The following is a 14,610-nucleotide window of genomic DNA, read 5'->3' as shown; positions in this document are numbered from 1 at the left end:
AATGTGTAGAGAGGGGTAAATGTGAGCCAAAAATCCACTCTACTGTCATTTCAGGCTTTAGTGGGATTGGGCTGGTCTTTAAAAGTAACTGTCTGAGTACATGACATTTACAACAATACAATGCTTGAATTACACAGTAAAGTCATGATGTAGGTTGTGTACATTATCACCTGGTCGACCATGAAAGGAGTAATTTTGTCACCTTGCCAATGGGTGCAGATCCTAGACGTGAGAGGCGTGCCATCAACCAGAGGGTTGCCGTTTCAAATCACAGGTCTGTATCAAATCCTAGATGCCATCTCCTGCATTTGTGCCCTGCTCCAGGCTTTACTATGGCTGACCCTGTGCTCAAAACTCGTCTCGCTGTGTGTGTGTGTGTTTTTCAAAGAGTTGGGATGAAGCAGAGTCAAATTTTCAGCTCTGTGATAAATGGACAATGATCATCGTGTGGAGAGTTGAACGCATTAGCAGTTAATACGTAGCGAGAGAGGGGAGAAACATGAGCCAACACACTACTGTCAAATCAGGCTTTAGTGCGATTGAGAGCATCTTTGAAAGTAACTGTAAAATGGCATGTACTTAGACAATGAGTCAATGCTTGAATTACACTGTAGAGTAATGATGCAGGTTTTGTGCATTATTGCCGGGTCGACTGAAAGGTCAAATTTACAGTCGGATTTGATACAAGCCACTTTGTCAACCTGCCAATGGGTGTAGAGGTTAAAGAGGGGTGCCAGCAACAAGAGGTACTGAAAATGTCTACTGGTAGGGGTAGCTGGTATCAAATCCTGAAGGCCATCTCAAACGGTTGTTCCCTTTAGCAAGGCATTTAACCTAAACTGCTCCATTGTCCCCTTACCATGACTGACCCTGTGCTCCAACCTCTCAAATGTGAGTGTGTCTAGAAGGGGTTGAAATAAAACACAAGACACGATATGGCATTAGCCATCAATGCGTAGAGAGGAGAGAAATGTGAGCCAACGACCCACTCTACTGTCAATTCAGGCTTTAGTGGGATTGGGCTTGCCTTTGAAAGCAACTGTAAATGTCATATACTCAGACTGAGACAATGGATCGGTTTGAATTACACATAAATGAGAAGCCAAGACATATGAACAGGTTGTGTGCATTAACTCCTTTCAAGCTCGACCAGGCGATATCTGCCATACTCTCAATGGGTTTGGATCCCTCTGGTAAATGCAAGCAGTTTGGTGGGAAAGACCTCGGATTTTTTCGGGAGGGTGAAATGTTACCAAACGTCCAGACAGAAATGTATTGTATAGAGCAGACTGGTTCACAGTCTGTGGAATTGGGAGTAGTGTCAGCTCTAGACATCGCAGCGCTATCTGCAACGGTGTACAGAATAGTCGAGATTGAATTCTTAACGCATCTAAAAATGAACTTCTTCCAAGTATGATTTTTTCTAAACGATATTTCCACATTTCGTAACTGAACAAAATGTTAATACGGATCAAAACCCAAATCAAATGTAAGATACAGTAAGCTTAGTATAGAAACACAAGTATCATAAGATGTCCTAACAGCAAATGTACCTTTCCGTCAAAGTTTAACCATCATATTACTGAACCACTGTAATTGATGTCTATAGGGTTTCTGATTATGATGGATGAATACAAACTCTCGAGTCAGCTCCAGAAAATAAAAAACATCAACACGGTCTAAACGTCGAACACTTCAAGTTGACGAATGATTTGCTTCTCCTGACAGAGAAGGCGCAGCGTGGTATTCATTAAAAACAAGCGTTTCTTATTGGACAACTCGAGGTAGGCCATCCCCGTTTCAGTCCGTTTTCTTCCGTTTGATGCCTAATGAACACAAACCAGAAAGAGGGGGCATTAGCCTGAAAGAAAAACTAAATCTATGGTGAGTGCTGTATGATGACTCAGGACTATAACTGGCAACCATCAGACACAATTAAGAGATACATTTCCCTCCAGAGACAGAGGAAGTGGATTGGAAGCGTCTCAGGAAAACACCCTCCTTCCTCTACTGTACTTCCTTCATTTCAGCTCCCTCTGTGTCACTAGAAGTGGAATAACTGAAAGAAAAACCTGACGCCTAGTCTTTGGAGGTCTGTCGATGAGTGTGCATTTTGGGTAGAAACCAGCAAAGTCTGTCACACACATATACAATACTAATCCGCCCACAAAACAATAGCGATTGGATTAGCTCAAAAAGGCACTGGAGAAAGAGGTTTGAATGAATTAATAAATAGAGGTGGTGATCTCATGAATGGTGGTGACAGACGGAGCTGTGTGGTACAATACACAGACACCTGAGATTACAGTCTCTTGGCAAAGTCTCAATTGACAGAAAAGCACATACAGTACGTACACAGAATGGCTTGAATGACACAATCAGGAAAGAGACCATAAGATCGGCCTACTCCATTATTCACTGACCCATAGAGTAGAGAATGGGAAATGTATAATGTGATTAATACGTTGTGTTGACATGACTACAGATTACGTGTGTGATGTGGAGCATGTGATGCAATGCACATTTCTGTGCATGAAGACAAAGTACCATCTCATCACAACCAGACACGCCTACATTTGCATATGTAGCACAACACTTTTATACACAAGTAATACATATGGACAGAGGCAGTGGTGAATGAATTAACTGATGTTGGGAACGTGCAAATAGGAGCTGGTAGTCAGAGCCTTCAACTTGCAGCCATGGCAGCAGGGCTGTGCCCCCCTTAAAACTTATCTAGGATAGGGAGCAGCATTTTCACGTTTGGATGAAAAGCATACCCAAATTCAACTGCCAGCTACTCAGAAGATCCCCAGAAGATAAGATATGCATATTATTAGTTGATTTGGATAGAAAACACTCTGTTTGAATCATGTCTGTGAGTATAACAGAACTTATTTAGCAGGTAAAACCCTGAGGACAAACCATTCAGATTTTTTTTCTGCATTTTCTCTGGTTTTTGGCCAAGTGGGACAGTAGCGTCCCGCCTATCCTAGAGAGGTTTTAAAGGGCAGAAACTGCAGGTGCAAATGCAGCATTCGTCAATCATCATAGAGTGCACTTCCATAGGGGGAAGCAAACCACAAGTTTAAAGTTATTTTTCTTTAACTGTTCTTTGCTGATAAACTTATTTCTAACAGTGGTCATTTTGGTCACTGCCAGTGTAAAGTGTGTCAATCAAGGAGACACTGGACTAACCAAGTACTTTAACACCCCCCCCCCCCCCCATACCCCTAGGTGGTTCTTCACCATCCTCCACTCTCTGTAGCCACTGCAGAATGGGCTGTACCATTAGGGGTCTGCCAGTGGGGTAGTGGAAGACCTCTCCTCCTGTGGCCAGCTGGGAGACCACCAGGGCAGGAAGCAGGGGCAGGAAACCCAGGTATGCCTCCAGGACAGCCTTACCTGCAGGGGTACGACCCCTGGAACACACAAGATACCCATCAACACCAAAATACACCCTGCATTCACTGGTTTTTCCATCCAACCATGACTCAGTCAATGAGCTGAGATTCAATTCAAAGACAAAAGTAAAAGACAATCCGTGTTGAATAGTGGGTCATTGGCAGTTGAAAAGACAATGGAGTTATAAAACCCCAATTCTGAATCATACTTTGCCTTGAAACAATATATTGAATTGTTCCTCCCAAGTGGACGACAAGATAAAGACAATGACGAACATTTAATGTTAATGCCACTAGAACTAAACCTTTCAGTCACATAATTGGGCTATGGCTGCCTTGCCCTGAACTTTGTGTTCCCGACACTCTGAAACCCACTGTAACCCTTCATTGACGTGGTACACGTAATACTCCGGTACATACAGGTGGATCCAGCAGGGCAGGTAGGCGTTGATCAGTCCTGTGTTCAGCAGACTCCTCATATCCTCCAATACTCTCTTGTTCTCTTTCCTACCCCTCTCTCCTTCTCCCACAAACAGCACCAGAAGTTGTTTTTTTAGCTCCAGATACAGGGGCAGGTTCTCCACTGTCAATTCCGGCTGGAAGGGGTAGAGAGAGAGCGAAAAAAGGTGATCAATAATAAATACAGTGTGTTGCAAAAGTATTCATACTCCTTGGATTTTATTTTGTTACAAAGTGGGATTCTTTTGTCCACAATCTAAAAAAAAAAAAAGATTAATAAAAATCACACACACATACAGTTGAAGTCGGAAGTTTACATACACCTTAGCCAAATACATTTAAACTTAGTTTTTCACAATTCCTGACATTTAATCCTAGTAAAAATTCCCTGTCTTAGGTCCTTCCTGAGCGGTATGACAGCTGCGTGGTCCCATGCGGTTTATACTTGCATACTATTGTTTGTGCAGATGAACGTGGTACCGTCAGGCGTTTGGAAATTGCTTCCAAGGATGAACCAGATTTGTGGAGGCCTCAATTTTGTTTCTAAGGTCTTGGCTGATTGCTTTTGATTTTCCCATGATGTCAAGCAAAGAGGCATTGAGTTTGAAGGTGGACCTTGAAATACATCCACAGGTCCAATTGACTCAAATGATGTCAATTAGTCTATCAGAAGCTTCTAAAGCCATGACATCATTTTCTGGAATTTTCCAAGCTGTTTAAAGGCACAGTCAACTAAGTGTATGTAAACTTCTAACCCAATGGAATTGTGATTAAGTGAAATAATCTGTCTGTAAACAATTGTCGGGAAAATGACTTGTGTCATGCACATAGTAGATGTCCTAACTGACTTGCCAAAACTATAATTTGTTAACAAGAAATTGGTGGAGTGGTTGAAAATCGAGTTTTAATGACACCAACCTAAGTGTTTGTAAACTTCAGACTTCAACTGTACACACGCACACACTAGTTACATATGTTACTTATGTGATTTAAGCCAAAATTGGCTTAGATGGGCCAAGATGGGCAAGCCTAAATTTAGGCTTAAATCACATAAGTTACATGGAAAATAATAGAGGTTGAAATTATTTTTGAATGACTAAGGGATGGCCTCAAAGGTCAGCCATTGGTAGATGGGTAACAATAACAAACCAGACACTGAATATCACTTTTTTTTTACTCCCTTTAACTCCCCAATTGGTAGTTACAGTCTTGTCTCATCGCTGCAACTCCCGTACGGACTCGGGAGAGCCGAAGGTCGAGAGCCGTGCGTCCTCCAAAACACAACCCAACAAAGCTGCACTGCTTCAAGACACAATGCCCACTTAACCCGGAAGCCAGCTGCACCAACATGTCAGAAACACTGTACATCGTGCACTGCGCTCGGCCCGCCACAGGAGTCACTAGTGCACGATGGGACAAGGACATCCCTGCCAGCCAAACCCTCCCCTAACCCGGACGATGCTGGGCCAATTGTGCATCGTCTCATGGGTCTCCAGGTCATGTACTCAAACTCAGAATCTCTAGTTGCACAGCGATGCAGTGCCTTAGACCACTGCGCCACTCAGGAGGCCTTGAATATCTCTTTAAGCATGGTCAAGTTAATAATTATGCTGTGGATTATGTATTAAACTAGCCAGACAAAGACAGCCGTCCTTCTTAACTGAGCTGTAGGATAGGAAGGAAACTGCTCAGGGATGTTACAGGCCATGGGTGATGGTAGAAAACTGAGGATGGATCAACATTGTAGTGACTCCACAATAATTACTTACATTTGTATTACCTTTATTTAACTAGGCAAGTCAGTTAAGAACAAATTCTTATTTTCAATGACGGCCAAGGAACAGTGGTTAACTGCCTTGTTCAGGGGCAGAACGACAGATTTTTCCCTTGTCAGCTCGGGGATTCAAACCTGCAACCTTCCGGTTATTAGTCCAATGCTCAAACCACTAGGCTACCTAACTCCCCATGACAGAGTGAAAGGAAGAATACAAATATACAGAACATGCATCTTGTAAGCAACAAGGCACTAAAGTAATACTACAAAAAAACATGGCAAAGGAATACACTTTCTGGCCTAAATGCAAAGCCTTATGGTTGGGGCATATCCAACAATACATCACTGAGTAACTGCAGCCTTATTTTCAAGCATGGTGGTGGCTGCATCATGGGATGGGTATTCTTGACATCAGCATATACTGGGGAGTTTTTCCAGGATAAAAAGAAACGGGATGGTGCTAGGCGAAAATCCTAGAGGAAAACCTGCTTCAGTCTCCTTTACACTAGACACTGGGAGAGGAGTTCACCTTTTAGCCAGACAATAACCTACAACAGAAGGCCAAACCTACGCTGGAATTGTTCACCAAGAAGCAATGGTGTAAAATATTTAGGTAAAAATACAACAACAAAAAAAAATTGTATCTGCACTTAATTTATGTTTGACAACTTTTACTTCACTACATTCCTAAAAAATGTAATGTACTTTTTACTCCATACATTTTCCCTGAAACCCAAAAGTACTCGTTACATTTTGAATGCTTAGCAGGACAGGAAAATGGTCCAATTCACACACTTATCAAGGGAACATCCCTGGTCATCCCTACGGTCTCTGATCTGACATACTCAATAAACACAAATGCTTCATTTGTAAATGATATCGGAGTGTGCCCTTGGCTATCCGAAAAAAGAAAAACAATTGTGCTGTATGGTTTGCTTAAAAGATAAGGAATTTGTAATGATTTATTACTTTTACTTTTGATACTGATAGGTTTGGTTTCTGAGCTTTATTTATTATTAATCATTAGGTATAATAGAGACATGAGGGGAGTCATCAGTAAGTTTGGGAAGGGCTGAGTGCAGGGAAAACAATCACATGTAGCAGCACTTATAAGGGGAGGAACCACGTAAGGCCCATATCACTCAGCTCCCTGCAATAATGATGCAATGTTTAGTGATAAGGAGGAGACTCCAACCAAAGCGGGGAATGTATACTACCACGGGTAAAACCATGTTTTTGTCTAATGCAGGTGTATTGACCCTCTGGACAGAATAAACTTGGTTTAAAGCTTTCTTAGTGTCCGTTGAGTTTGCACTCTGAAAATTAGAACCTAACAATACTTAAGTACATTTAAAACCAAATACTTTTACTCAAGTATAACAATTGAGTACTTTTTCCACCACTGCCAAGTTGAAAATGGCAAGACTTCAAAATTGCCATCAGAGAGCTTAATTTTTTATTTAAGACAAAAAAATAAGCTAATATTGCATACTCCAGGTGTGTAACGCATTCAGACTTGGCAGCGACTACAGCTGTGTCTTGGGTAAAAGTGTTTCTAACATGTATTGACTAAGGGAACTGAATACTTATGCAACAACTATATTTTAGTTATTTAATTTCTATGAATTTAACAAATGTTGGAGAAAAAAATTGTCCACGTCGACAGTGTATTTTGACTTAAAATATTGTATTAAATACATTTTAAAACACATTTAAAAAAAGACAATATCAAGTGAAGAAATCCAAGAGACCAAGATCAAAGCACTCTACATATCTGATTAACACTCAAAGTACGAGAACATTATAATTAAAACAATAAAGAATAATGCATTACGAAATTTGGTAATACGCATTTATAAAATTGACTATGAAAAGTAGAGGAACAGCCTCCCGAGTGGCGCAGCGGTCTAAGGCACTGCATCGCAGTGCTTGAGGCGTCACTACAGACCTGGGTTTGATCCAAGGCTGTCGTAGCCGGCTACAACAGGGAGACCCATGAGGCGGCGCACAATTGACCCAGCATCATCCGGATTTGGCCAGCTGGAATGTCCTTGTCCCATTGTACTCCAGCGACTCGTGGCGGGCCGGGAGTAGTGTTTCCTCCGACACATTGGTGCGGTTAGCTTCCGGGTTAAGCGAGCAGTGTGTCAAGATGCAGTGCGGCTTGGCAGGGTCGTGTTTTGGAGGACACATACCTCTCCTGAGTCCGTGCAGGTGTTGCAGTGATGGGACAAGACTGAACTACCAATTGGTGTAAAAAAAAAATACCACAAAAAGTAGGAGCACATCACTACAACGCTTGTCTCCATTTGCTCATTCCCAACATACTCTATTACACTACGAAATACACTCCTTCATACATATTTGGACAGTGACAGCTAAAATGTTTTATTTGGCTATACTCCAGAATGTTTCATATTAAGCGACAGTACAGAAGTCAGCTTTTATGAGGGTATTTCATACATGTTTTGCTGTTTAAAAATGTAATTAAAAGCATTTGTATCTAGTCCCCCCATTTGAAGAAGTCATAAGTATTTGGAAAAATTCACTTACACTGCCTTCAGAAAGTAGTCACACCCCTTGACTTTTTCCAAATGTTGTTGTTTTATAGTCTGAATTCAAGACTGATTAAATTTTGATTTGTCACCATCTACACACAATACCCCCATAATGTCAAAGTGGTATTAATTTGACTAATTAATAAAAAATGAAAAGCTGAAATGTCGTCAATAAGTACTCAACCCCTATATTTTAATAAGTTCAGGAGTAAAAATTTGCTTAAGTCACAAGTTGCATGGACTCTGTGCAATAGTGTTTAACATGGTTTTTGATTGACTATCTCATCTCAGTAACCCACACATACAGATAATTGTAAGATCCCTCAGTTTAGCAGTGATTTTCAAACACAGATTCAACCACAAAAGACCAAGGAGGTTTTCCAATGCCTCGTAATTTAAAAAATATATAAAAGCAGACATTGAATATCCCTTTGAGCATGGTGAAGTTATTAATTACACTTTGGATGGTGTATCAATACACCCAGTCACTACAAAGATGCTGGCATCCTTCCTAACTCAGTTGCCAGAGAGGACGGAAACCACTCAGGGATTTCACCATGAGGCCAATAGTGACTTTAAAACATTTACAGAGTTTAATGGCTGTGATAGGAGAAAACTGAGGATGGATCAACAACATTGTGGTTACGCCACAATACTAACCTAAATGATAGGGTGAAAAGAAGGAAGCCTGTACAGAATAAAAATATTCCAAAACATGCATCCAATTTGCATTTAGGCACTAAAGTAAAACCGCATTTAAAAAAAAAAACTTTATGTCCTGAATACAAAGCGTTATGTTTGGGGCAAATCCAATACAACCCATTATTGAATAAAACGCCATATTTTCAAGCATGATCGTGGCTGCATCATGTTATAGGTATGCTTGTCATCAGTAAGGACTACGGAGGTTATGATACAAAGAAACAGAATAGAGCTAAGCACAGGTAAAATCCTAGAGGAAAACCTGCTTCAGTCTGTTTTCCAACAGACACGGACACAAATTCACCTTTCAGCAGGTCGATAACCTAAAAAACAAATGTCAAATATACACTGAAGTTGCTTACCAATACAACATTGAATGTTCCTGAGTGGTCTAGTTACAGTTTTGAATTAAATCGACTTGAAAATGGCTGTCTAGCAATGATTAACAGCCAACTTGCAGAGCTTGAAGAATCTTAAGCATAAATGTGCAAATATTGTACAATCCAGGTGTGCAAAGCTATTCGAGACTTACCCAGAAAGACTCACAGCTGTAATCACTGAAAAAGGTGATTCCCCATGTATTGACTCAGGGGGTTGAATACTTACCTAATCAAGATAATCTGTATTAGTGTTTTATTTTTCATGATTTCTTTTCAAATGTTAGAACTTTTGTATAGAGGCGACTCTATGAAGAGGTGACTCTGGGATGCTGGCCTTCTAGCCTGAGTTGCAAAGAAAAAGCCATATCTCAGACTGGCCAATAAAAAGAAAAGATTAAGATGGCTAAAAGAACACAGACACTGGACAGAGGAAGTCTGCCTAGAAGACCAGCATCCCGAAGTTGCCTCTTCACTGTTGACGTTGAGACTGGTGTTTTGTGGGTACTATTTAATGAAGCTGCCAGTTGAGGACTTGTGAGGCGTCCGTTTCTCAAACAAGACACTAATGTACCTTTCCTCTTGCTCAGTTGTGCACCGGGACATCCCACTCTTTCTATTCTGGTTAGAGCCAGTTTGCGCTGTTCTGTGAAGGGAGTAGTACACAGCGTTGTACAAGATCTTCAATATCTTGGCAATTTCTCACATGGAATAACCTTCATTTCTCAGAACAAGAATAGACTGACGAATTTTGAGCCTGTAACTCACATATGTCAGAGTCAAGGCCCGCGGGCCACATCCGGCCCGCGAGAAGGTTTTTTACGGCCCCTGGGATGATCTTGATTTATTATTAGAACCGGCCCGCAGACCGCAGCAAGCCGGCAGCCCGCAGATCTTTTACACGCACCAATACTACATTTCCCACAATGCAACGGTGACGCACCGAGCAGTAGGCTGCTTCATTTCAATATTTATTGGCACAGCAGTCGTCAGCATCACAGTAAAATTAACTTTCAGATACCCATCAAAAATGGCAAAACGGAAGGTGGACACTGAGAACCGGGGGTTTCAAACAAGGTGGGAGTCGGAGTATATGTTCACGGAGGTAGCTGGAAACCTGTGTGTTCTTCGTGTGGAGAAAGTGTGGCGGTACTGAAGAGTAATCTGAGACGACATTATGAAACGAAACACGCGGAACAAAACAAGAATATGGACATGGAACAAAGGCTACAAAAGGCAGAGGAATTAAAACGAGGCCTCAAATCTGCAGGCTCTGTTCAAAAAAGCCAAATCACAAGGCCAGGCTGCTGTCAAGGCAGTTTTATTTTGGCAGAAGAGATCGCTAAATCAGCCCGGCCATTTACGGAGGGGATTTCATCAAAACTGCATGATTAAAGTTTGTGACGAAGTTTGCCCAGAAAAAAGGCAACTCTTTTTAAATGTGAGTCTGAGCAGAAACACCATTGCCGAGAGAGTAGACCAGTTGTCCATCAATCTAAAAGAGCAGCTTGTGAAAAAGGGAAAAGATTTCATTGCATATTCCTTGGCTGTGGATGAGAGCACCGACATTTCTGACATTGCCCAGTTGTCAATTTTCATCCGCGGAGTGGACTCCAGCCTAAGCGTGACAGAGGAGTTTTTGGCTTTACGTCCTATGCATGGCACAACTACGGGCATGATTTGTATGAAGAGGTGTCAAGATGTGTAAATGAGATGGAGCTGCCTTGGGAAAAACTCGTGGGTTTGACAACCGACGGAGCACCTGCGATGTGTGGACACAGGAGCGGACTGGTGGCGAAGATACGGAAAAGATGCAAGAGGAAAACGCGACAGGTGAGCTGACAGCTTATCATTGTCATACACCAGGAAGCGTTGTGCGGTAAAGCCTTGAAATGGAGCATGTAATGAGCATCATCACGCGCACAGTTAACTTTATCAGAGCCAAGGTTTGATCACCGCCAGTTCAAGGCATTTCTGACGGAGTTAGAAACGGAGCATGGTGATTTGCCTATCACACAGAGGTGCGATGGCTAAGCCAGGGAAAGGTGCTTCAAAGATGTTTCGAGCTTCGTGAGGAGATTTGTCTGTTCTTGGACAGCAAAGGGAAAGACACAACACAACTCCGAGACGAAATGTTTCTGTGTGAAATGGCTTTTCTGTGTGACATTACGAGTCATCTGAATGCAATGAACTTGAGCTGCAGGGTCGGGATCATGTCATCTCTGATATGTACAGTACAGTGAAGGCATTTAAAACCAAACTGACTCTGTGGGAGACGCAGATGCGGAAAGAAAATTTGAGCCACTTTCCCGCTGCCAGACCATGAAAGAGAAGCTCTTCACCAGTGCGTTCCCGAGCGCACAGTTGGCTGATAAAATAGGTATGCTTGCCGCTGACTTTCGACGCCGATTTGCTGACTTTGAAGCACAAAAAAGCAGGTTGGAACCTGCTCGGTAACCCATTTGCTGTTGACGTGGAAAGCTCACCACCAAACCTCCAATGGAGTTGATTGACCTCCAATGCAATGATGCACTGAGGGCAAAATATGCGGCAGTGGGTGCTGCGGAGTTCGCCCGTTTCCTCCCCGACACAATGCCCCAGCTGCGCATCCAGGCTGCTCAAAACGTTGTCTATGTTTGGCAGCACATACCTGTGTGAACAACTGTTTTCTTTGATGAACCTGAACAAAACATCACACAGAAGTCGACTTACTGCTGAACACCTCCACTCAATTCTGAGGATTTCCTCAGCTCAGAGCCTTACCCCGAACATTGATGAACTTGTGGAAAAGATGGGACACCACCAAGTATCACCCTCAACCTCAAACAAGTGAACATTACTGTGCAATCACATATTTAGAGTTTTTACTCAGTTCAAGTTTAAAAGTTAAAGTTTAATATTTGTTTTCACTGCATGTTACTTCTCCTTAAACAAAGTGTTGTTTTTGATTAATAGATTTTTGCACTTTATTTTATTGTATTTCAATCCAATTATATTTAAAAATATTTCAGTTGAGTGGATGATAGAAAATTGCTATTATTGTTTTTTTCTTTGAAGTAAATTTAGCCCACTTTTGCTAAAATAGAAAATATAGGCTACTGATGGTGCCTTGAATACCGGTTTCTTTCATTTAATGTTCATGTTATGGGGATTTTTATATAAAGGAAATTTGTCTTTTGTGTCTGTTGAAAATTAAAGATTACTGACAGAGCCATAAGAAAATATTGCTTTATTTATCTGATCATATTGGAATATATTTGTTAGGTTTTCAGTAGGTTCAATTAGGTTCACTAGACTATATGCGTCATTTAAAAATTTTTCAATGAACATTCGAACAGTCCGGCCCTCGGCTTGTAGCTAAATTTTTTATTTGGCCCTCCGTCCATTTGACTTTGACACCCCTGCTGTAACTGAACCCACAAATGCTGATGACCCAGATACTCAACTAGTCTAAAAGCCAGTTTTATTGCTTCTATAAATCAGAACAAGTTTTCAGCTGTGCTAACATTTCAAAAGGGTTCCTAATGATCAATAGCCTTTTAAAATGATAAACCTGGATTAGCTAACACAACGTGCCATTGGAACACAGGAGTGATGGTTGCTGATAATGGTCCTCTGTACGCCTATGTAGACATTCCATGTTTGTTTTTTTAATGTTTTTTTTAATGTTTTTTTTTAATCAGCCGTTTCCAGTAACAAGTCATTTTCAACATTAAATGTCTTCACAGAATTTCTGATCAATTTGATGCGATTTTAAAAATGGACCAAAAAAATTGCTTTTCTTTCAAAAACAAGGACATTTCTAAGTGACCCCAAACATTTGAACGGTAGTGTATGCCTGTCGGAGGTGGAGTTCCAGAGCTCACAGGTGTGCCTGGCATGGATTGTGACTCCATCTCGTTCCTCGCCCTCTTCAACTGTGTCATTCACCGCCTGGCTCTGGACCAATGCATCAGCTGTCGCCCGTATCTCTGCCCTCAGATAATGTTTCTCTTTCTGCTTGGTGTGCCTTCAATGACTCGATCTCGGTCTTCAAAGTTTGAATCTGATCCATGTGCACCTTCATCAGATGAGCAGAATGGCCCCCATCGATTACAGTGGCCTATGATAGAAACGGTAGATCAATTAAGAATTAAAAGTGACTCCAACACAAATGCTGTGCACACATTTTAAGAATCTAGCAAAACTAACTGCTTTCTTGGCAACCATGCGTTTTTCCAATGCAGCCTGTTGTCCAGCCCTTTGTCCACTTTTCTCCATGGATGGTTGTATGCTCTGCAAAAACATTCACGTTTTTAGTACACAATTATTTTAATTTAACCTTTATTTAAACTATTTTATTACACAGTATGCCTACACAATGATAGGCTACATACATTTTTTTATTAAGAAAATGCACTGAAAGCAAAATACCTTTAGTTTTGGTGATCCTCTCAGCGCCGGCTCATTTTCTCTGGTGGTACGGGCCTAACCCTGGAACGGGTAGCACCATAGAAAGAAGCTGGTTTGATGAAAACGATGTCTGTTCTCTTTTCTCAATGTCTTTTTTTTTTATTAACAGCTCGTACTGTAGCACCATGATCAGGATTTCTATTCATTTAAGTGAGCAGATTAGGGCTTTCAGGAGGAATGGAAAATCTAGTACAGCTAATAAAGTATTTTTTTAATCAATTAGTATATTTGAGTTTAACCACAATATTTGTTGTATTATTTGTTCTGTCTTTTCTGGTGGATTAAACTGACATTGCAACCAACTTTCTATGGCTTGTTTAAAACATTTTGTTTTCAAATAACTTGAAGTGAACGAGAAAAAAGCCATTCTGGAACATGGGGTGAGACATTCTTACTAATTTGGAAATAAAGCCATTTTGTTATTTATAAATTATTTATTTCTGATTTTAGAGGGAGAAAAATTACCTCTAAATCTCACAGCATAATCTCAAAACTTAGTTGAGCAACCACTGTAGGGTGGCCGGAAATACTCTGTTAAGTACTCGTAAATGAGATGCCATAATGGGAACGCTTTTGTAATCTTAACAAATGGTTTGTGTGTGTCAAAACATTTTCTGTGATTTGTGTCTCATATCTGGTAGTGAGAAATTTCTTACGGATATGTGGTGGCAAATTGCAATCAAAGTGTTTCTACGTTTTTCATAGAAATAAATCAGATTGCCTGATACGACTTCAAATAAATACGACTTCAAATGATACGACTTCAAATGATACGACTTCCTGTTTTGTTCAGAGGAAGATGTTACACTCATCCTGGTTCAACTACTCAAATTATTACAATGACCAAAAATATTATATATTAGAAGAACGCTGTACAGATGAAC

The 14,610-nt window shown here is 40.9% G+C and overlaps 1 protein-coding gene across 2 annotated transcripts in view; it reads right to left on the bottom strand.

Moving 5' to 3' along the window:
* txndc16 (thioredoxin domain containing 16) overlaps positions 1-14,610 on the bottom strand; it is a 58,109-nt gene that overhangs the window by 10,210 nt on the left and 33,289 nt on the right. The window contains exons 17-18 of one of the 2 annotated variants that reach the window (XM_070445075.1): positions 3,825-4,000; positions 3,232-3,422 (exon numbers count right to left, since the gene is read on the bottom strand). In XM_070445075.1, the coding sequence (XP_070301176.1) occupies positions 3,232-3,422; positions 3,825-4,000 (367 nt within the window). Of the gene's footprint in view, positions 1-3,231; positions 3,423-3,824; positions 4,001-12,720; positions 13,377-14,610 lie in introns of those variants that run through there. The other variant, XM_070445076.1, reaches the window with a different exon arrangement.

This window comes from Salvelinus sp. IW2-2015, linkage group LG9 (genome assembly GCF_002910315.2).
Source record: "Salvelinus sp. IW2-2015 linkage group LG9, ASM291031v2, whole genome shotgun sequence".
Taxonomy (NCBI): Eukaryota; Metazoa; Chordata; class Actinopteri; order Salmoniformes; family Salmonidae; genus Salvelinus; species Salvelinus sp. IW2-2015.
The sequence above is the reverse complement of the archived record's forward strand: the minus strand, read 5'-3'. Positions and strand labels throughout refer to the sequence as shown.